This window comes from Eutrigla gurnardus, assembly GCF_963514095.1.
Source record: "Eutrigla gurnardus genome assembly, chromosome: 1".
Taxonomy (NCBI): Eukaryota; Metazoa; Chordata; class Actinopteri; order Perciformes; family Triglidae; genus Eutrigla; species Eutrigla gurnardus.
The window spans coordinates 12,251,075-12,274,484 of record NC_139915.1 but is presented as its reverse complement, the minus strand read 5'-3'; the positions used below and the strand labels follow the sequence as shown (position 1 = coordinate 12,274,484).

The window sequence follows — 23,410 nt, the reverse complement described above, 5'->3', positions numbered from 1 at the left end:
CTGATAGAGGGGAAGTGGATGGTCACAATAATTCACAGACAACAGAGCTTCAAAATATCACGTCATGCTGTCATGTAATTCTGTTGAGCAGCATGGCCCATTGTTTAGCTTGGTTTAGCTGGAATAGGCAGACTGACATTTGAAAGGTCTTTCAGATCAAGTCCTATCAGACATGGTAATTACTTTAGTATTATTTTCTTACAAGGCTACCGAGAGCCTGACGTGTGTATTGTGCAAGTCGGTATGTACGTGCGCACACTCGCACCTGTGCTACCGCCAGCTGTGCTCTGAAGCACCGGTCTTGCTGGTTCCCTCAGATTGGAATGGGCTTCCATGTGGAGGCTGCCTACCCACTGAGGGCTCTTAGATACCTCCTGGGGACTTTAGACTTAGACAGTATGTGTGTGTGTGTGTGTGTGTGTGTGTGTGTGTGTGTGTGTGTGTGTGTGTGTGTGTGTGTGTGTGTGTGTGTGTGTGTATATGTGTATATACAGTATATATATAGTAATGTACCCTGAGATGTACAATACACAGAGGCCTACATTGACATACATGGCATGGCGATGTATTCTTTCAACTGCTAGCAGCTGGGTCTCCTTGCTGTAAATCAAACACTTTCAAAGTCAAACAAAGTGGAACTCGCTCCGCTGTGTCTTGGCACCTGTCCAACTGTAGAGAGCTTTTATTTCTGCCACATCTTCCTTCACTGTGCCCCCTAGGCATGTGCTGTAGAAACAACACGCAGCTCAAAGAATGAGTTATGTGAATCTGTTCTCACCTTCTATCTCATTAGTATAAGAGAAATGATTTATCCCTTTCTCCCCGAGTCTGTCTCTCTGTCCTTGCCTTCTTAGTGTTCAGCACTTCTTCAGCTTCGTCAGTAATGTGATTAATTGATTGGGGGGATATACCATGCATGCCATCTTATATTTTCTAATTTCGCCTAACTACATAACAAAATCACATCACTAGAGGACAGGCTTCCCCTGCCCCATACAACCTCTGGAGGACACTGCAGGTCCTCATTCAAAAAATGACAGTTTGCTTTGCAATTTGAGGAGTATTTTTTGATAAACAATGTAATTGTGCCGGTGCACGTTTGTGTATGTGTATGTGTATTTGAGAAGATCCGGCACTCTAATAGGAGAGATCCAACTGTCTCCCGTGCTCCTGCTTATATCTGTAGCACAGTTTGAAATCTGACTCCCATGTCTAAAGCCTGAAGGGAATTGACAGCCACTATGTTCTGCAGTGGGCTGTTATGTGTTTGTGGCAACAGAGGCGGATGAGTCGGCACTCCTCCATGTTATTGCCTAAACAAAAGGCCCACTAAGTGGCGGGCGCACAAGATTTGTCATCAAACGTTTGACTGTCTACTCTTCAGGGTAGCTTTTTGTGATGCTGAGTGCTAATGGCGTATTGAAAATGGTATATTTGGCCGATTGCATTTTTTGGTTTTGCACTAAACAAATGTACTCAATTGGCCCCTCACTGGGTGTATGTCTTAGAAATAAATATTTTTAGGCCTTAAGCATTCAGATCAATCGCTGGTTTGCTCCATTTCTTATTGATTTTTCCTCTGTTTGGAACTGAAATACTGTATTTCATTATCTATCGCTCTGAGCTTTGTTTAGTCAAAAATAAAGAGAACCAGTGCTTGGTCACTCTCGTCTTCACTTTCCCCCCTCACTCTCTTTGGGAATCCCTTTCTTTCTCTCTGCTCTTGTCAGCTCAGATAAGCGACGCAATTGCTCATGTTACTGACGATCCAAGCCAAATTCATAATGATGAGATTATCTTGTCAACAGTACAGAGTATATGTCTGCCGTATTGATCCGCGCACAGTCTTAATAAATGAAGTACCGCGATGGAAGCGTTGGCTCAATGATAACTCTGAAGAGATCTTGCTATGTATACACCCTCAACACTGCTAAAATGATGAATGGAACGTGTGTGTTCTGCCCTTCTCGTCTCTTTTCCCTTTTCCTTCTTTCTTTCCTCCTCTCCTCTCCTATTTCCAGATTGATGGGGTAAAACAGCCCCTCTCCCCACACACAGTGTCTGAAATGCGTCCTCTTTGAGGTCACGTTGACACGCCATGTCGATGTACTCCCAGGTGGGGAGACATGGGTGCCGTTGTGGGAGGAACTAATCAGATAGACTACAGGGGAGAGAGAACGGCGAGGAAAAAATGACTAGCGCCGGAGACTGGGCCTGTGTGTGTCTTTAAATAACTGTGGCTTGAAGGGGGGGTTTATCTGTGCATTTGAAGAGAAGGTCAGCAGGGTTTAGAGCTCGAGATTATGTGTGATTGTTTCTTCTGTGGGCTGGCTGATTAATGCTAAATCTGTTCTGACAGATACTTAATGCAACATGGACGCACTTAAAAGAGACTCGTCGGAGCTGGCGTCCAGCACTTTGAAAAAGGAGCATTATCCTAAAGCCCTTCCTGTCAGTTTTTACCCAGGTGTATGGACAGTATCCTTCCTGTCTTCTCTCCCTGCTTTTCCCGGGCCCCTCCTTCTGCTGAGATACCACTGACCTGATACATATACAGCAGTATAGGTCACCTTGAGCTGAAACTACGCCTAGTCCATCTGCTGCATGTGTCAGAGCGGGAGAACCCAGGTGTGTGCATGTGCACTTGTGCATGTATTGGTAGTAGACGAGATGTGTGCTTGCATTCTGCGTGTCTTTGTTTGTGTGTTTATTTAGCTGCGTTTGGCCTCGGTTCTGGGCTTTGGGGAAATATCTAAAATCCTTTCATCCACGGAACATTTCTTTCTATATCAATTCAAATGGAATAATTTGGATCTTTTAATGTTTTCTCTCATGAGCACTCAGCTTCTGTCTTGTTAACCTGCAAACTAGACCACATTTCGTGGATGGTTTGTTTCAACACTAAATTATAAAATGCTTGTTTCTTTAGACAAATGTGATACAAATACTGGATAAGAGGGCTTGATATCACTTTTGAAGTGTCTTTACGGTGTGCCTCATAACGGTTTAATGGCTCCCCATTTTTAGGCTTCAAGACTGCAAACGCTCTTATTAGGTCAAGAACTTAAAACAAATGTTTTTCCCACTGTAAGTCTAAGCACTGAAGGATAGATAATTTTATTCAATTTAGTAATTTATTTTGGTATTGCAGTTTGTTTGATCATATTGTTTCATTCAGTGGTATTTTGAAATTATTTGTATAAATCCCCCCCCAAACAGTACAACCTAGTATAATGCTTGTTTGTTTACATTCATGCATGTCTGTCATAAAAGGCCTGTTAAACAGTAACAGTTTTGGATTTTTGGGCTGAGTTGGCTTTGGGTTAATGAGGGTGAAGCAAGGTCAATGCTGACTCAAGCCTTCAGTTAACACCAAAGCTGTAACTATTGATGAGCAAGTACTGAATGATTAGTAGCTTATACACCAAGCTCACATACTGCACCCTTTCCTTTCTTTTTACTGCTTTTGCTACAGTTTCAACAGAGTATAAATAATTCAACATCAAGTGAAGTCCTCTGTTTCCCAGCCTTTTACTTTTTCTCCCAAAGACTTTCATTTATCAATAATCATAAATACCTATCCCAGCTGTAAGCTTTCCACTTAAATAAAATAAAGTTGCAAAGGAGGAACCCTTTTTGGTTCTTGGTAGAACCTTTATTTTACCAGCTGAACCATTTCACAGAACATAAATATTATACCTTGAACCATCTGTGAACAGCATCATTCAGAACCCTGTCTGGATGATCTATCCATAAACATCCCACTGTCTAAGGGTGCTAAACAGAACCCACCAGGTTTTCTACAAATAACCCTTTAATATTCCAAGGGTGTCATCCAGAACCCACCCAGAGTTCTTCACAACACTCCTACAGGACAGGGGCTCAAGGTGCAGGGAAACCCTCAACAGTCAGGGTTCACAATCATATTTCTGGTAGTTCTTTGAGCTTAAAGGATCTTATTCTTTCAACAATATTTTGGGTTTTTATTTGGAAGAAATCTTTCTTCCAAAATAGTTATTTGGATGAAAAAGTTTCTCAAAGGAACCTTTAGTCTTACAAAGAACCTTGAGAAACCCTTTCTGCACCTAAGTCTTTTAGGAAGAACCATTTTGGAATCCTTATTTCTAAGAGTGTACCCAGACCAGCTGGTACAATCTGTCTACACAAAACCTCTCGAGTGGCGAGAGAAAAACTGCTATTTTAGGAGAGGGAGTGGTTTTCATGTGTTGGAATAAATATATGCCAAAAGCAACATTTATCATTGACCCCTGGGGCTAAACTGCCACTGGTGTGGATTGTGTTGATACAAGTACAAACGTGCCATCTTGTGTTGCCCTTCTTCAGAGCAGAGACGTTTTCCCTGATATGGCAGCTGACACTGGCTGCTGAATTGTCATAGGTATTTTTTGTTTTTCTAAAAGACAAATGCTGGTAGGAAGAAGCAAGAATAGAATGAGGTGTGCTTCTTACCCTTTTCAACTGGAGATCAAAACTGACTGACTGACCTGACTCTTATTTGAATAGTAGACTTTGATTTAGAATGCGTTTTCTTTTCATGTCTAATATTTATTTTGTCTGGGCTACTGTTGACTGTATTTGTCCTATATTTTGTCACAAAGCTATGGGTTCCTTGACTGAAACACTTGCATTTAATTTATTTAATTTCAAACTACAGGTCCATTGTAAAATGGGTCACAGTTTAAATTGGTTTAATTTACTTCCATTTAAGTGGGGGGGAAAAGAGCCAGTTGGCATGGTACTATAGAGCCTGTTTCCAATGTGGCAGCTTATTGTAATCTTCACCCGAGGGGATGTTGGTCAACATCATAAAGGTTTTTGGGTAATGTTGTCCTTTTTAGTTAGATAAGGATGATTCAGCAATAGCTTAATCGGCCCATTAATGAATCAATTACATGCATAGGAGTTAAAAAAAAACAGATTACTATATATTTTTTTTTTATTTGCGGTAAACAGATTATTCTGTATTACTCCATGCTTATTATTACAAGCCTCCTGAGCCATTTTGTTTATGCAGAATTTAGTTCAGCCAATCATTTGATTCTTCATGCATCTTTAAATTGGCTAGACTGTAAGATGTCCAGCACCTGTAATCTTGTGTGTGCGGACTGTCAAAGAGAAAAACAGGGTTAAGGATCAGATACTCTCACAAAGCTTGCAATTTATTGTAAAAAAAAAGAAAAAAAGAAAACCCACACTTGCTGACCAACTCGTTCATAACTTAAGGAAAATGCAGCAATCCCAATTGTACAGCAGATCTTAGAAATTTGACCAAAGTAGTCATTTGTAGACAGAAGAGAAAATTATACCCATACTTGCTCAGGCTCTTCCTCAAAAGGAATAATAAAGTAACAGTAACTGCACAGGTTGAAGGGAATCAGCTTTGAAGTAGTGACTCGTCGTTCTTGATGAAAAGAGGCAAGCACAAGCATTTCATTCCTCCCTCAGCCCTGAGCATCCTTTCTTTTTTGTCTTTCCTCTTTTGCTTCTCACCTATCCATGATTTCAGTGCCCTACTCAGTGTGTGGTTAGAATGTCAAGTCTTTCATTTGCGTGTTTTTTTTCTCACTATATGAAGTGCTTTTGTTGAGCCTGAAGCTGATTTAAAAATAAATAAATAAATAACAGTCATGGTACTATGACAACTGGGTGCTTTCCACAGGGCTCTTGATAGGCATCTCTAATGACAGTGTATGGTCAAGCCAAATAATATGCAATCAGTGTGAGTGGTTGCATTTTAATTATGATTTTGTGTCTTTCCTGGTGAGCAGTGAATATGTAAGTAAGGGGTTGTGCTTTTTACAAACCTGCATATAAAAGCCTCTAAAGTGACACCTCGTCCTATTTAATGACGGGGGAAAAAACAACCACCAAATAAACAAGAACACAGAAAAATAAAAAGGAAAGTGGTTATGTTAGAATTTATGGCAAACCATGATTGCCAATATGAGACTATTGAGATGGATTAAAGCTGCCTCGGTCGCCAGCTTCATAATAAATCAGAAATTCTTACAAAAACCCTCATAGTAACACTGTCTAAATATGTCCACAGATCTGAGCTACTGTTTTCAGCTGGACTTGTATCAGATTTGTAGTGCTGCAGTCGTTCTCAGTACAATTAGAGATGTGGACGAGAGGAGAGACCGGTCAGTAGGAGGTGTACTTTAAATGACTGATCACTAGGAGTCGGACAAATAATCAATATAGTCTCATACAGCCTTTCCTCGCATGTTATTGTTACACTGGCACTAATTCCATCGTGTTCTCTTGCCCAACTGACTTCCACTCCTGGAACACACACACACATTTCTGAAATATTCCATGGCACATAGTGGTCTATCCATAAAAAACAGAAACCTTTTCATAATGCCAAAAATTGCACATGCATCAAGTCCATTTAGGGTCATCAGTCACATAGTGTCAGCTCACTCATTCGTGTGACAGTTATGGTTACCTGCCATCCTGTGACAAACATTGTGGTATAGAGGAAAATCAACATAACTTATGCAGTTGACTCACTGTAGCAAATCATTCTGCACAAAGCCCTGGAGCAAGGGCTTTTTCATTTTCTGTTGTGGTCTGACCAGCAACTGGGCTTTACACCTTTTGTAGATACCAAGCAACAGGAAATAATGTATCCTGCATCTCACATTCGGCTGTAACTCTAACTCAGTTTTTTTTTCTCAGTACAGCAGGGAAAACAAAAGACGACATTTATTGAAATTTATTTTTCAAGACATTAAACATTGGCCCAAAACATAAAATATATGATTAGATATAAGATCGTCCTGTGAAACCTGCAGAACTAAAGCAGTTCAGTAAAAGGTGGCTCACCTAAATGGTCCATGTGAGTAACCCACTAGACAACTGTGTGGATGCTCCTTCACTGGTGATGCTCTGCGCTGCAAAACTAAACCTTTTATAGTCCTTTTCCTAACTTCCTCCGACACATGCATGCTAGATTTCAGCTGTGCCTCGCATCATTTATACAGCCGCACTATTCCCATTCAGGAGATACCAGTGTAACTAGTATTTTGCACCTTGGCCAACAACACAGCTCATCAGGGCACCTTGGAAAAAGCTAATTTTTCTGTTTATTTTGTTATTCTCAAGTGGAAGTTTGCTGGGAGAATGTTGCCCAGGTTCAACTCTTTTTACCTGTCGTACCACATGTTTCTCTGCAGGATCATTTGAAAATAGTGTACGGATAATGTGGAACAATTACAAATGATCAAAGAGAAGCCACATATATTTATCCTATATAAATTACAGACTTAGTGAGATGAGTGGCTTTTGTTGTTGTATTTTTAGGGGAAGATGCAAAAGTCCAAGTGCAGCATACCATTCAATTAGCAAAAAGGGATGTTTTTTTCCCCTCAGAGAAGGCGTTCGAAAATACCATCACTATATAAACATTAAATATTATCCAATGTGAACTTCAAACACAAGCTTGTTTTCATGTAAGATATCTTCTGTCCACGTCTTGTTATGATTAAGTACCGTCCAGAATCATTAGCAAGGTGTCCATCTGGACTGATAAGACCTCATTGTGGTTGAAATCTCTCTAGTCTCCATTTACCAGCACCAGCCGCACTTTCTTACTTCTCAGAAATTCATTTGGACCTGACCTCTGGTAAGTTATGTGGAAGATAGAGGGAGATATTTAGCAGGCAGTAGACTGCGATGGCTTTAAGTTCACTTAAGCCCATTGATTGATTGCTCTGTTATCTCCTGGAAGATGTATAGGACGAACTAATTAGATTTGATCACTTACAATTGCTACTCAGCCACTTGGTAATCAATGCAGTCTAATTATTGTCTAGTTTCTCTGCCCCCTTTCCCCTTACTTCCTTTATCAACCTCTCACTTTGCTGTGATGTTCACCGTTTCACTGTTTTCCTCTTTTGTTTCCAGCTTCCTCCACTGGCGTATTTTCTTTCCCTTCAACGACTCTGTTTTACCCTTTACCTACCCTTTCTTCCCATTAGGCTGTGCTGAGCTACTTTGACAGTTTTCCAAGAGGAATAAACTAGAGTTTACTTGTTGGTAACATAACACATGGGCATACACAACAGAGACATAGTTTTTATCAAAATTAATACTGCAGTTCAGATCAGACTTACTGACAAGGTTATGGTAGATTTGGAACCACTCAAACCTTCTCACACATGCTCGCACACTCACACACGCAGTGTGAGGAGTGCTACGCCTGTCTTTGGAAGACAGTAAAGGACAAATGCATGTATCATACCTAGCAGGGAAGGTAGAGGGAGGGGGTGTGCTCTCGTTCCTGTGAATAAAAGAGAGCTGTCCAATGATGTGTGAAAAATAAGCTGCAATTTGTCTTCTTTCACAACCTATACCTAAGGTATCAAACACGAGAGTCCATACAAACGCAGTCCGCGTAGAAACGGCCGGTGCTCCACTGCGTTCGTGCCATTCGTCTCAATCGGCCTGCTGTCTGCTTGGTCAGTCTTAGGGCCTCAATGGGAATACAGAATAGAGTGCTGCTTTTTACACCTCATCCTCATTGTACTTGGTATCTCTCTGACCTTTTGTGGCCTTGCTGCATTGACCTGACACAACGTATCATTAAGTAGGCCTTCGATTCAACACTTGGCTTTTGCACTCGTCCATTGAAACAAACCCCTCCCCACAAAGTTCTTTGCCACACAGAACTGCTGGATTCTAGTGATGAATAGATCCAGTGATTTACTCAACCTTGTAATGTCAAAGGCTCATATTTCAGATCCATAAGCAAGTCAGACTTTAAATTCCTTCTGTTCAAATATACAGATGCTACCGTTTGGGTCCATTCAACTTCAGTCAGCTTAGTTTGACTCAATTCAATTCACTTTAGTTCAATTCAGTTCATTTAATTTCAAGAAGTCCCATAAGGGGAAATTAGGAGGCAAGAAATGCAAGCATGCAACATGAAATACTCAATGATACTTGCAATGCTAAGTGAATTTATGCGCTATATAATTCAGTGTTCAATAATGATAATAAAACTGCTGGACATCCAGCCAGTATGTATCTGTATCATTCCCCCCTCAAATTATCCTGTATTCATTGTGGGCTCTGACTGTCTGAGTACAAAGCAGCACATACTGGCCATTATTGATCCATTAATTGGAAAGTGGCCTGTTGTAGTGGAAGGGCTGGGCAGTTATAGGCAGACAAGAAGAGATGGAAGCTTAAGATCAGCCTGGACTCTAATTGGCAGGAAAGAGGTTTCTATGAAGTGGCGTAATGTGCTTTTTATTGGCTGGTAGGGGTGGTGGATGGATGTAGAGCACATGCTACTTCACTTTCACCAAGGTGTTTTGTTTTCTTATTCTTTTGGTAAGACTAACAGACAAATACTATGCTGCAGGATTCAGTGGTGGATTTCCATTTATCACACTATCAAAGTACAGTAGATCATTGCCATATCAGATTTATTTAATCAGTGGGAAACACTATAGTAGGTAAAAAAAAAAAAAAAAAAAAACACTTTTAGTCAATATTATTTTTTAGTTAATATTTGGATATTTGTGTACAGGTGCAGGATGTAAATTGAATCCTATAACAAATCAAGTAAAACTATTTTTCTGTTGTCCATTCATTCAGTGTGAGTTTATTGGAAACTATGTCCAAGGATGAGTCCCTGATCATAAAAGTACAGATGGGGCACATTATTATAGACACTTCTATCTCCTCTTTTTGAGAAACTCAGGCTGTTATAATGTCAATGCCAAACAATTTGAAAAATTCATCCTTTCCTTACTCTGTGGTCAGATTCCAGCCTTTGATATATCCTGTGGGTGTTCTTTTCTTTTCTTTTTTTAATCTTAGCGAAGGCTGATTTGGAATGGAGTGTTTACGTAGTGATAAAAGTGTTGGCAAAACCATGGAAGGTCAAAGTACTGAGGTGGTCGCTCTGACCTTCACCGACCCTTTTTTCATACTGAGCCACTGCGGAGCACGGATGACATTGAAATACTCTATCGACTGTGAGTCATGCGGTGCATGTGAAAAAGCCTGGCACATGGAGACATTACTCACGAAACATGACATTTTAATCCTATCAATTCAGGACAGAGTTGTACAATACATAGGGTTATTATTTGTGTTACTGCGATTAATACCACTACAACAGTACGAAAGCAATTTTTGTCCTGAAGCCAATTGTTTTCACCCCTCGTACTAGGGCTGCACGATATATCAATATCAAGAAATGAGACTAGATATTGTCTTGGATTTTGAATATGGAAATATTACATAAGTCAGGTCTTTAACCTGATTTTAAAGGATGCATTACAGGAAAAGTATGTATTTTCCTGAACGTACCAGACTGCTCTTGTTATTCTATCATTTTCCCTTACCCACTTAGCCATTATATCTACTTTGCAGGTAATTATTTAAAAACAATTATTGTGTAAATGTTTTCTAATGCTACAGTATTATCTCCATATCTGATTTCTGAAATAATTGCAACAAAATATAAACATATTCCTTTCTGTATTTCTAGTTTGTTTGTTGCTTATAGCAAAGTCTATACACCTGATTGCTTTTACATTCATTGTTTTCATTATTAGTAAGGTTGACAGCGACCTCTGTAAATGTCAGAGAGAAACTGGGATATTTGTGACCTTTAAGATTAATTAGCATGATTAAAAACCCTCATATACTGTACTTGGATATATTTAACAAGAGTGATAAAGAATACTTTCTAGTGCCAAAGTGATTGATACAGTCTGTAACGCTCTGCTGCATGCCGGCCTGAGGATTGAGGAGTGTTTGTGCAGTTTACGCAGTATAGGCTTTGTACCTGCGTTCCATTATACGGATGTATTTTACCATAGTTCTTATTCGTTGACTAAGACTTTACCGTACAGTATGTGCTTTTTCTATCTATTCACATAGCATGAAGCCCCCTGTGTATGATCTGGTAGCCCTATATCGAATAAACACCAAACGGTTCAACACACAGATCCTCACAAACAATTTCTGTGTTTCTGGAGAAAAAAAATGGAAATTAAATGCTGGGTCAACAGACTCACAAAGATGCATTGTGAAAGGAACTCGCAAATTGCATTTTAAGTGTACAAATAGAAGTGTAGTTTGGTAACTAGATGTTTAGCTGACATGTTTTTTATGCTCATCAAGGCTATTGTCCTGGCAGTTATTGATTACGCCTGCCAGATTTGATGTTGGGCTCTGTAGTTAATTAGCCTGCTTTATGTGGTTAATGAAATGCTCAAACCTAAACGATATGGAGCTCACATCCCCAGTATTTCATTTGCCCCTACTCTGTCCTCTACCTCATTTTTTCTGCATAATTAATCATGTGTCACTGGGAGATCTTGTTTCACAGCAGGACTCATTCCTTTTAAAGTCCACTACATACCCTTTTCTCTCTCTCTCTCTTTCTCTCTCTCTCTCTCTCTCTCTCGCTTTCTCTCGCTCTTCTCCACAGACGGACAATTTCCCCACTGAGCCTAATTATATGGGTAGCAGACAACAGTTTGTTCAAAGGTAAGAGATTGGATCTATAACAGTCACTGCATCTCACACTATTGTTTTCTTTTCTCCAATAGTCTCAGCAGAGTAATATAGCAACAGTAACTAACCTGACAATTAATTATACCGTGCTGTGGCAGGGAGAGGAGGGGTATGTACATTTAATTGGGTTTAAAGTGGTCACTTACAGTATTCCTTATAATACATAAAAGATAATCACACACATACTCTGCTTTTCTTTTTAATCTTTAGTCTCCTTTAGCAGTCAGTGCTGCTGTTTTTAGAAGCATTTTATTCCATTCAGAGTCCTATTTATTGTAGTTTCACTTGTTTTACTGAAGCATTCAGGGATACTCATCAATGTTTCATATTGTCTCTAAACTTCCACTGAGGGTTAACAAAAGGAAAACAATCCTCAACAGATTCTCCTCCAAACACTGTAGTAACATTATTTTCTTTGTTCATGTGTGTAGCAGCTCAACATTCAAAGACCCGGAGCGAGCGAGCCTGCGAGACAGTGGTCATGGTGACAGTGACCAGGCTGACAGCGACCAGGACACCAACAAAGGCTCCTGCTGCGATATGACTGCAAAAGAAGCCCTCAAGTTGAAGGCTACAGGTGTGAAACCCCCTCCTTTGGAACAAGGTGAGTCCTCATCTGCAAATTTGACTGCATGAGCAATGAATGTCGCCGCACGAATCAGACACATTCAAATCGAATTTCAAACTGCTTTTTTTCCCTGTGCTGCAGTTATTTGTAACAGCGATTGAGCTCCTTGCCTGAATGCTCACAATCTGAACTTGTACTTGGCTACTTTATTCTCCCCGACTTTGTTCTCTGCACTTTCTTTCATTTAATGTGTGTGTGTGTGTGTGTGTGTGTGTGTGTGTGTGAGTGAGAGAGAGAGAGAGCGAGCGCATGTGTGCATTCTCTACACGTCCTCAGTTTATCAAAGCAGACAAGCCCATTATGTTTTTATAAGCCCAACTTCTTCAGCCTCTCCATTTAGTCCTTCTTCTCTGAGCACCCGTCTCTGAAACTTTGATAATGGAACATGGAAAATGACTTAGTGAGCGGCAGGAGATGTAGCTTCGTAGTGTGGTGATTAAATATGAATAATTATTCTAAGCGCTGTGGGTCGGGCAGATTACACATGACATGTGTAGAACAATAACTCCCCGGATATGAGTTGTTGCAGTCCCACCCCACCCAGGCAACCTCGCATGATTAGTGCAGGGTCAGCGGTCGCGGGAAAGCCAAGATTATACATCGGTGTAGACGGAAGGAATGGAACAGGAGGTGGTATGGTAAATTCCACACTGCCGCTCCGTCCAGCCATGTAACTCAGTGTGGGCCATTACCTGCATGGCAAAACAGATATTCCCACAGAAACACGAACCCAGTAAAGTCCCAACACCAAGAAGTATCTCAATGACTGGATCCAGAAGTACAGTGCGGTATAGCGAACATGGATTCTCTGTAATGGAGCTATTAATCCAGGGAACAGAAGGTCTGCTTATTTTTTTCTTTGGAGAAGGACTATGACAATTTGTGCTGCAATATGAGTGTCTGACTAGCATTTTTTCTTTTCCCCTTTTCATTGTTTTTTTTTTTAATAAAAAAAAAAAAAGCCACACACAGGCAAGAGAAATTGGCCAATTAAAAAGCTCCATATGTTTCTCATTTTGAAAATGTTCCCATTTTATTGTCCATGAGGGACATAAAGAATCACATATATACACACAAAGCGCATGACAAACGGAGCCACGAGTGTGCGCGGCAGTAGTCAGCTGGTGAAAGCGGTCCCAATTGTTGGTGGAAATTTACTGCTACTGCAAACCGCAGCCTGTCCATCCACCGTTGGGTTTTCTGTTTGTCTTCTACCATCAGTTTCCTTTTCGAAACAAGATATTGTCACACCTGTACACCAAGAGACGTAAACAAGCGATGGAAACTCGGGCTGCAATCTGCCCTCGCCTGTTTCACACTCGCCGGAGCCCCTCCATTTATTCCCACACTCAGCCCTGCTCCGCGACTTTCGTTCCACTTCTCCACCTCTCCTTGTTTGGGGAAATCAATTGATGTGAGATTAGACAGTTAACTGGCTGCAGCTGGCTGTGTTTAGCCAATAACATATGGGTTTAGCTGTGCTGTGGGGGAGGGCAGGGGCAGGAGGCCAAGGCAAGGTGCAAGAGCAGCAACGAGTGAAGGGTGGCAAACATCACTCTGGCAGGGTTCCAGCGCATCTTTATTAAGTTGTAACAATATCACCGTGTCATCTGCTTAAAAAGGTCTGTTTTTTTATGCTTTATGTCCTCCTGCTGTTTGAGATGAATCGCAAGATGGTCACCTTGTGCCTGGTGAGCTCAAGTCCCATCTGCTACTTTGTCTTAAACAGTACAGCTCATGTACAGGTAATTTAATATAGTAATGTTATGGTTAATTAATGAGGCTTAGTAAAAAGAGAGTGAATTGAGGAAACTGAAATGTGATTAAAAGAGTTAAGGCGTCTGCTTTGATATTGATATCCGTGGGTTTTAAATTCAGCTCCCTCTGTGCACACACTTGAACCGTACACATGGAAGCACACAGGTATGTCTATTATCCGATGGAAGGGGGGAAAAAAGGAAAAGGGAGCTTGTCATTGGTTGCTGTTGCTGGGGTCGTTTTCCTGCAGGCTTATTTCCTTCACATCTCTGCACTTAGCATCTACTTCATAGGTCTCTCTCTCGACCCCCCTCCCTCCGTACCTCCTTCATCCCATCTTAAAACCTCTGTTTCTCTCCAAGCATGGCCCTCCCAATTATTAGCTCTCTCTGCTTGCCTGCCAGGACTCGACGGCCTCATTCACTTGCTCAGTATAAACAGAACTACAAGTGCACAAAGCATCTAGTTCAAGTCCCAATCAATCCCCAGCCCTGTTTCAGCTCTTAGCCTTTATAGTCACGAGGTGGGAGCCGACAGTGTACACACACTTGTGTATCATTCTCCTTTTTGTTTTGGATATTGCCATCGTTTTGGGGCTTCTCTTTCTTTCCGACTTCTGCTTCTTTTCCGAGTTTATGCTCTCCTGTGGTTATATGCATTGGTAGCACAAACAAAATCTCTCGGTTTCCATGCTTGTAATTCATCTCCTTCTCTGATTTTCTGTGCCGTTTTCTTTCAGACAACATAATCTGGACATCTTTGCACCAGGGACCAGTCTCAAATTGATTAATTAGCCCTGGAAATGTGGTAGCAACGCATTAATTAAGCCTTAGTATATGAAATGCATTTTTATTTATTTATTTGTATTCATTTTTTTCATTTTTTTTTTGCCACTTTTAAACAGTGATTTATTGAGCAGATGTTGATGAAGGCTTGTCTGGCTCCAGCAGAGGGGCTGGCAGTGCGTTGCTCGCCTCCGTGGAGATGACTGCTGTAGTCCGGATCCCGAACAGACAGGCGGCAGTGGTGTAGGGAGATGTTACCCACTGATAGGGCTGTCCGAGGAAATGGACAGGGAGTGGAAGAGCGTGGAGAGACTCTGTTTGACAGGGACACTGTTTGAGTGTACCAGCTGACCTGTCCTAATTAGCTGCACTTGGGAGTGTCATAATCAAGCCGCCTGCCTTGTTTTAAGAGGGAACGCATGAGTGGGACAGGGGAGGAAGTGATACTACAGGGAGGATACAGTGAGGAGAGACAGCATGATATGTGCTCCTGTGACAGTGCAGAAGAAGGCGATGAAATTGACTTTTCCCAGTTATTTGTGGCAGGGCCATAGAAAACCCCCACCCCCACATAATCCCTCATCTTGTGTATAGCTTAAATAAGGGAATTGTCATGCTTTGTCAATTGTTAAAACACACACACCTAAACAATGATATGAATGCACACACAAACATACACTGTACTCAAATAAAGGATGGTGTTTAATTTAATAGTTGCTCAGTAAACCCTATATTCATATGAGGCTTGTCTTTGCTGCAGGTTTTTCAATAATTTATGATGCCGAGGATGTCAGCGAGTCGACTGCATGTGCAGTTTGTATCATAATATAATAAAAATATATTGTGTGACGTTCCTACAACATGTCATCTGGTAATTTCTCTGGCTGGTAGCAATATACATTTAAAAACTGCCTAACCTCTTTTAGTGTCTTGGATGCAGCACTTGTTGGCTCGTATCTAAAAAAAGGAGTCCTTGGTTTTATATGGCTCTTTCAGTCAATTAAGAAGCATCTTCTATTTAAAAAAAAAAAAAAAGTAATTTACTAAGATGCTGAAGCCATGGAAGAGCTCTTGAGTGTTTTCTATTCAATCCGTTATTGGCGTTTCTATCTGCTGCTGTAGTTGATATTTTAGCCATTAGGTATTAAACAATATTTTGTAATCCTGTTATCATATAGTGCTGATGTATTTCACCACTGTTGTTATTCTCATCATTAGCATTTTTCAATTAAATACCGTAGCCAGAACAAACAGCACAATTTATCTTTTTTTTAAGTGATTTTATATAATGGACTTATAGTCCTCATTGTGGTATTGTGACACATCCATGCAAGAAGAGGGTGCAAATTAAAATGTATTCATCTGTAAATTCATGAGAAAAATGAGGTCTTTATCTGTTGTTTTGTTGAATAATAGGGTTTTTTTGCAGGCCACACTGAGAATAAGCAACTCAATATTCAGACTTTAATCCATCTTAAATATTCACCCATCTTCCCTTGTGGCAGTCTTAATCTTAAGACTCAAGCATTACTGTATTTTTCCAAAGTGTTTCAAGTCTCCACAATCTCTTTCTTTTTTTCTCCTTTTTATTCACAGCAATTAATTTTGTATCACGAACCCTTTGTGATACAAAAAATGCAATTCCAACATTAATTGACTGGTCAGAAGTCAGATCAGATGCCCTTTTCACACTTGTAGCTATGACAACCTCTATCCTACTCACTTTGGCCTTCAATAAACCTTTATTTGACTGTTGGAAAAGGGCATTCCATTCAACATCATTCATATTTCATGGATGGATAAATGCAGACACAGTTTTATTGGGTGGCTAGATGCTGCGTTTTATACCTAATTTGAATCAGTTTGCATTCAAAAAGCAGCACAATTGGGTGCATTTCATTGTTGTTACAAATACTGCACCAAGGCCAGTACAGTTAATAAAGATTGTCATGTAGTTTATTGTGAGTGCATGAAATATGTATTTATTCTTGAGTCACTTGGTTGGGTCATGTTGTTTCAGAAATTTGAAAACATCTGCAAAAACAATGATTACTCCTGCAGCTGTGTCGGCGATGGTTTAGCACATCTGATGGATTAGTTAATCAGCCAATACCTTTGGCCGTTTTAAAATAGTCATTTTTTATGTGCGTTCCCTTTTAGGGTGTAGATTATTGTTTAAATGCAAAGTTTCTGTTGAAGCCAGAGAACAACAGCACGAAAGAGAGAAATACACCTTTCAGACACAATATAATGTAAAACACCAAATGAACAAAGCGACACAAAATCTGGCTGCTTGGAGACGCACGTCTCCTGCAACATTTCTAGGGTGGACATGTGACGGAGCCACGGCCAGAATGTGACTCAATCATAGAACTGACTTTTTGACATTTATTCATCCGACGAAGACCAAAAACAACTTATAACTTATTATATTGCTGTCAGGAAGACATGGTTCCAATTTCTCTATACCATGACTAGATGATATGATGTGATATTATGATGTGTGATAGTCATACATTTAAAACACTCTGGCTCTGTGATCAAGAGGATGTGAATAAATCTATCATTGGCGTCAACATGATTTCAATTTACAGTCAAAGAAAAGACCGTATACCCCTGGAAATAAGTACAGCAAGAACATTAGTTTTCAAAGGTAAAAGCAGAACTTGTATTACTTATTATTTAATGACTCCTTTAAGCAAGTTGGAACAATAGACAATTAAGTCTGGATGTACTGTCCAGTACAGAGAGGACATCGTTAATGTGAGATTCTTCACACCGCGCTGAAGTAATTGTTCTGCAGGTTAATGGACGTCCATCTGCTGAGATAGAGGCTTCTTTTGAGAGCATTGTAATGAGGTAGTTTACAGACATTACTCCAAACAGGCAGCATATGGAGGAGTCATGATTTCATGTGACGTTATCACATCTGTCTGTTTAAACGTGATTAATGGAGGCCATCGGAGTGCATTTACATCCGGTGGAGACACGCACGTGTGTCATTCCAGTGATGTCGCTCGTGAAGTCACCCGCCGACTGCTTGCTTCATCCATTATTGTTATAATTGTTATTAAATTAATTGGAATAGTTTCGGCATATCTATTTGTGTTTTAATATCAAATAGTAAAATACATTTTCTAAAATAGTCTATTTCATAGAAACAAGCAACATCTGAAAACCGCCGCCAGATCCTCATGTTTCTTTGGTTGATGCTAGCCATTGGATTTGTCCCTGAGCCCTTCATCTTTTCCCACTCCTCATCTCCTGAGCTCACCATGGCCTCTCCCTGGCCGGGCTGATTCATAGCAACATCTCCAGTTACTTTCCTGGTGTGGAGAATTAGAACCATCAGCCTCTCTAGGAAGCATCACTCAAAGTCAAATACGATTTTGCGAGTGTGTGTGTGTGTGTGTGTGTGTGTGTGTGTGTGTGTGTGTGTGTGTGTGTGTGTGTGTGTGTGTGTGTGTGTGTGTGTGTGTGTGTTATGTGGGCCCACAGCGTCAGATCGTGTGTTCACCCCATTCTTAGAGGATATGGTGGTATCGCACAGCAGTGAGGCGATTTGCCGCTAAGCTAGTGGAATCCTGTGGAAAGCCTAAAATCTTGTGGGGTGAAGGGAGGGGAAATATCACAGTCTTTGGATTTCTTCCCTCTCATTATGGAAGCTTTAGGGATTATATTTTCTTTAATACACAAAGTTTTATTAAATTCCATTGTTATGATTGCGGCTGGTGAAGGATAACGTCCATTCTCACGTCCTCCCTCTTGCGCTGTGTGTGTGATATTGGGCCAGGCTGGCTGCAGGATGTGATTTCCACCTCTAAACCTCAAGCAGCCTGCATGGCGGCTCACCCCCTGATCCTCATTCAGTCGGTGAAGCCTCTCTCAAGCACTGTGGCACCACAGCATTGGAGAGGATTGATGAATATCTCGGACTCTTACCAATTGGGCCATAAATCTCTGGCATTATCCTTTCACCCTGGTAGCCGCGGTGAATAATTATGGCATGTTTATGGAAGCAATGCGTAAAAATATGTCTTATTTCACTCTAAGCACCATTACAACCTCTTATCATAGCATGATTTGACTCATCTTTTTAAAAAAAACATTGAATGAGCTTTCCTCCTGCAGAGGGCCGCTGCCCCTAAATGTTCACGGCTGTCTCCTCGCACCACTCTGTAATAAGAACATTACAGGGTATTAATCCAAGTGTGTGTGCTCTGTCATATGAGGCATTGAACAAAACACACACTGCCATTAAATGGAAATGTTATTCAAGGCTCATAGAAACATGTAGGCGCACTGAGTATAAGGATTAGTCTGGAGTCATGGAGATTTAAAGTTAATCACTCTTCAACCCTATTGTTAAAGTTGCATCCGCTGTCGGGTCCAGCAAACTCTCTGACATTATGATCTTTTTTTTTTTTCACTCAACTCTCCGAAACACAGATTTAACACGCACAGCACTGAACACGCTCCTTAATGCTGAGCTGTGGATCTAGACAGAGATGCTTGTATTTGTCGTTCTTGTGTGAAGCCTCACCTGCTGATGGATTTGAATGTGTTTGCTTTAATGCCTCATTTGTGTGTAATAGAAGTCAGGAAGTGGGGCTCGGCGGTTTGATGAGTTTGCATATTTCATGTTTACAGTTTCTACATGCACACAGACTTGCTTGCTGTAAACACACTTGTAACCTACGCTATCCCCCTGCATGTGCGTTTTTCACGCTGGTGAAAACCTGCCGAACGTGTTTGACCACATGTGTGAGAGATGTAGACCAACAGCAAGAGAGAAAACCAGTGTTTTTATCCGCTCCATCATCTCAGCAGACATATCTCTGCTCCCAGTTGTTCTCTTTGTAATCACATGAACAACAACCTTGTAGATTTTGCGTTCGTGCTATAAATGAAATTAATTAACATTCTGCGGCTGAGCCCCATGGCAGTGCAGCCGAAGTGTGTTTTTTTTTTCTTTCTTTCTTTTTTTTTTTCCCAAGCATAAACCTCTCATTGAAAAGCTTTGTTAAATGTGTGATCACAGCACACACAATGAGGACGTTATCATAAGTCTGGGGCTGAGATATTTTAAGATAGAAATGAAGTGGGACCTCGTTGCTTGTGTCTGTGTGTGGTAGAAATGCGCATGCTGCACTGACATAAATAACTCCACGTCTGGATGGTTAAAGGCTTATTGGATATGTTTTTGAGAATTCTGGTGCTGTGCTTTTGCAGCCCTTCGCGTGTGTTTCTTCGCTGCGTCCGATCGTGATAGCTGTGGGCCTTGACAGGTTTCCCAGGTTTAAACGAAGGAGCGCTCATAATACAAGTTTAGTTTGTCGTGACAGCACCCCACTAAGAGGATGTGTGACTGCAGAAGAGCTGCTCCAGTGTCTGCTCTCAGTGGGTGGAACATGTTGTCCAGCGCAGCAGTAGGGAGGCTACGACAGAGCAGATTATTATGATACAGAACGTGGTCACTTCCTGGACCACAGCCACTCCGAGGCCATCTGTCCTCCGTCCATGGACAGCCGGGCATGTGTGTGTGTGCTTGTTTGTGTATGTGATGTCATTTTAGACATTAACCACACTTGTGTACATATGCTTTTATAGCCTGTTTGACTTCCTACCTATTATTTTTCAGTGATATGAATCGTTATTCTCATCTCTGATTTATGATTGTTTTAGCAACATATCACGATAAGTTTCCAACAGTCACCGCTTACGAGTTGCAAACATTTTAACAAGAATAAATAGCTTGATTAATTGCTAATTGTCCTTATTCACTGTTTTATAGGCACATGATTAGTTGGTAGAAAATGATTGAATTTTTTTTGTTTTGTTTTAAGTTTGAAGTTGCAACTTAACTGTCCTTGTGGACTTCTGTCTGTATTGTAACAGTCAAAGGTCATGTCATGACAAAAAAAAAAATACAGTTTTAAACAAAAAGGTGCACAGATGAAAAGACAGCAAGAAAACAGTATTGTCATTGTGCCAGCAGATGGTTGAGTGAATTAGTTACGATGCAAAACCTACATTACTAAGACGGCAAAAGCCACGCAAACAATGACACGGTGCCGGGAGTAAGAGGCACCTGCAGGACTGGGACACTGGGACAGGTGCTCCCAGGTGAGCTGATTGTACTCCACCCTCAAGGTTCCTGCAAGACAATAACAAAGGGGAACACACACACACACACACACACACACACTCCTGCTGGACAGGAGGGCCGTCACACAAAGCAGGTTGCCATCTGTAGTCTCTTGAGTTGGATCTTTTTCAGGTCAGACTACGAGAAAGGAATCCGCAAAGAGTCCATATAATAAATTAAACATCACAAATGACTACAGGAAATTACATTTAAGTTTTTGATGTTCCAATTCAAAATTAAAGTTATTTATTTTATTTGTTTGCAACACATTGCTGTCAAGTAGAACTGGAGTGTTCTCTGTGTTTTGTATTTTGAATTGTTTTTTTTAATGTTATATCTAAAATATGATGTCAAATCATCAGCACCTACAACATTCCGCTTCATTATAAAGAGACAGATGGAGAGAGCACTTTTGCTCTCTCCATCTGAAAAGCACTTTTGCTTTTCAAGTGTTGCGTTACGCATGACAAATGATCACCTGTAGTTATTTAACATGTCAGCTCATAACAATATTACTGGAGGTGAAATCACAAATGTCTCTTTTGTTTTCACACTGATCTCCCCGAATACACATCACTTGTGTGTTCACTGAATGCTCAGTTGTACCACAATCAGCAGATTCTTTCTGATTCTTTTTTTGGATCACACAAATCACACAATGCTTTATTTTGGTAAAAAAAAAAGGTGTGCCAAGTAATTCTTTATTGTACGCAGCAGCATTATAAAAAAAAAAAAAAAAAAAAACTTCCAAGTGGCAGATTGTTCAGTTTTGATTATGTGAAAATGAAATGCCTGGTAAAAGTTTCCCTAGACAGTGGATTCAGCACAACTTCCACTGAATCAGGAAGAAATAAGTGAAGGGCCTCTTTGTCTGGCCTGTTTATTTCGCTCATGTGAATGAATATTTGCTGTGCCCTCAGGCGTTGTTTCTCCATGTTACATTGCATCAGGAACCAGAGATATAAATGGGCCTAGGCCTGTCTAAGGCATCAGGACTTCTTCTCCGCTCAACCATAACTAGTAATGTCCTTTCATCCACCGCCTGCAGTGCTATAGATAATGGAGTATTTATTTGAAGAAGAGGAATTGCTGAAAACAACGAAAGGCGATGTGGTTTGTGCGATTACAGCGGATGGGATGATGTCAGTGATGTCAATGTCAGAAAAGAAGACACATTGGATATATGAAGGGGTATACGGAGCAATAGTCGCAGGGCTGTATGTATTTGATAAATACAAGCTCAACTAATTGGATTGAAAGGCTAAAACCCGGTCATAACGAAGGAAGGAAGTAAGAGGCATGGCAACCAGTTGATGATAGATCAGATGATGAGAAGAATGAGCTCATGGATGGATGGATGGATGAAGAGGGGCGGGACAGCAGGCAGGCTCCATGGGAGATTGGATTAAGTAGCATGGTGCCTGACTTCCTGCAGCCATAGAGCCATCGGTTCAAAATCAAAAGAAAAACCTGTCAACGTAAACACTCACCATGTTAAGACACGCCTGAACCCACACACACACACACTCGTGGCAGTGTGTGCGTGTAAGTCTGTCATTAGGCCGACCCCTGCAGCTTAGATATCGCATAAAGCAGCAGATTATTTGTACTATAAATTGTGCTTTGCAGTGTCTTGCTGTATGACTTCATCAAACATCTCTGTTAACGTGTGTGACACTGTACCATAGTGTCATCTCTGTTAACGTGTGTGACACTGTACCATAGTGTCACACACTTGGGAAGGGAGAGAGAGAGAGAGAGAGAGAGGAAGAAAGAGTGTGCATATGTGTGAGCGTCTTGTTGAGTTTGTGAGGATGGCGACTGGTAGTGTTTTTCTCAGATAACCTCAGTTTGTTACTTTTTGATCCTGCTAAATTAAGATAAGAGGCTTGGTTAATTAAACTGTCACATGGCAATACCTTGAGGAATTGCGAGGCCAACACAGCTTTAATTGGGTGGCTGCTATTGTCCCCGCGCTACCTCCCGTCCCGAGGAAGCAGCCCCACAGAGGGGGAAAACACCCTTGTGGGGCTGCTGGCAAAAGATGGAAGAGTTGGAGGAGTGATGAGCTTTGACATTTAGAGAAGAGTAGGGGCAAGAACAGGGTGATTGGATCTTAAATGTGCAAAAAAACTAAAACATGCAGCTAAATATATAATTTATAACATTGAATACATTCTATTCTAAACATGTGACACCTTCAATGGCATGAAAGGGTAAACAGCAGGTTAGATTTGAGATGAGGAGTTTCAACTGCTGCTTCATTATGCATGAATGGGCATCGTGTAATTTTCTGTACATCGCGGTAATCTCTGCGGTGAATTAGGTGGTAGCGGGTCTCCAAAGCCCCACGGACAATGTCAGCAAGCTTAAGATGCATCTGTAATTACCAGCAGCCAATTACCAGCTGACCTCACCACCCCACCCCAAACCACAACAAAGATCTATTATGGAGATTTAGAAGGCTTGCAGTGTAAACAACTAAGTGTGATGGATCTTCATACAGATCTTATGGGTGTTTGCGCC

General features: G+C 40.8%; 1 protein-coding gene across 5 annotated transcripts in view; it reads left to right on the top strand.

The window, feature by feature from the left end:
* The window catches only part of pcdh17 (protocadherin 17), a 50,701-nt gene that overhangs the window by 9,197 nt on the left and 18,094 nt on the right, over positions 1-23,410 (top strand). For 2 of the 5 annotated variants that reach the window (XM_084019092.1, XM_084019090.1), the window contains exons 2-3: positions 11,480-11,538; positions 12,000-12,169. In XM_084019092.1, the coding sequence (XP_083875218.1) occupies positions 11,480-11,538; positions 12,000-12,169 (229 nt within the window). Of the gene's footprint in view, positions 1-11,479; positions 11,539-11,996; positions 12,170-14,690; positions 15,773-23,410 lie in introns of those variants that run through there. The other 3 variants (XM_084019091.1, XM_084019089.1, XM_084019093.1) reach the window with 2 other exon arrangements.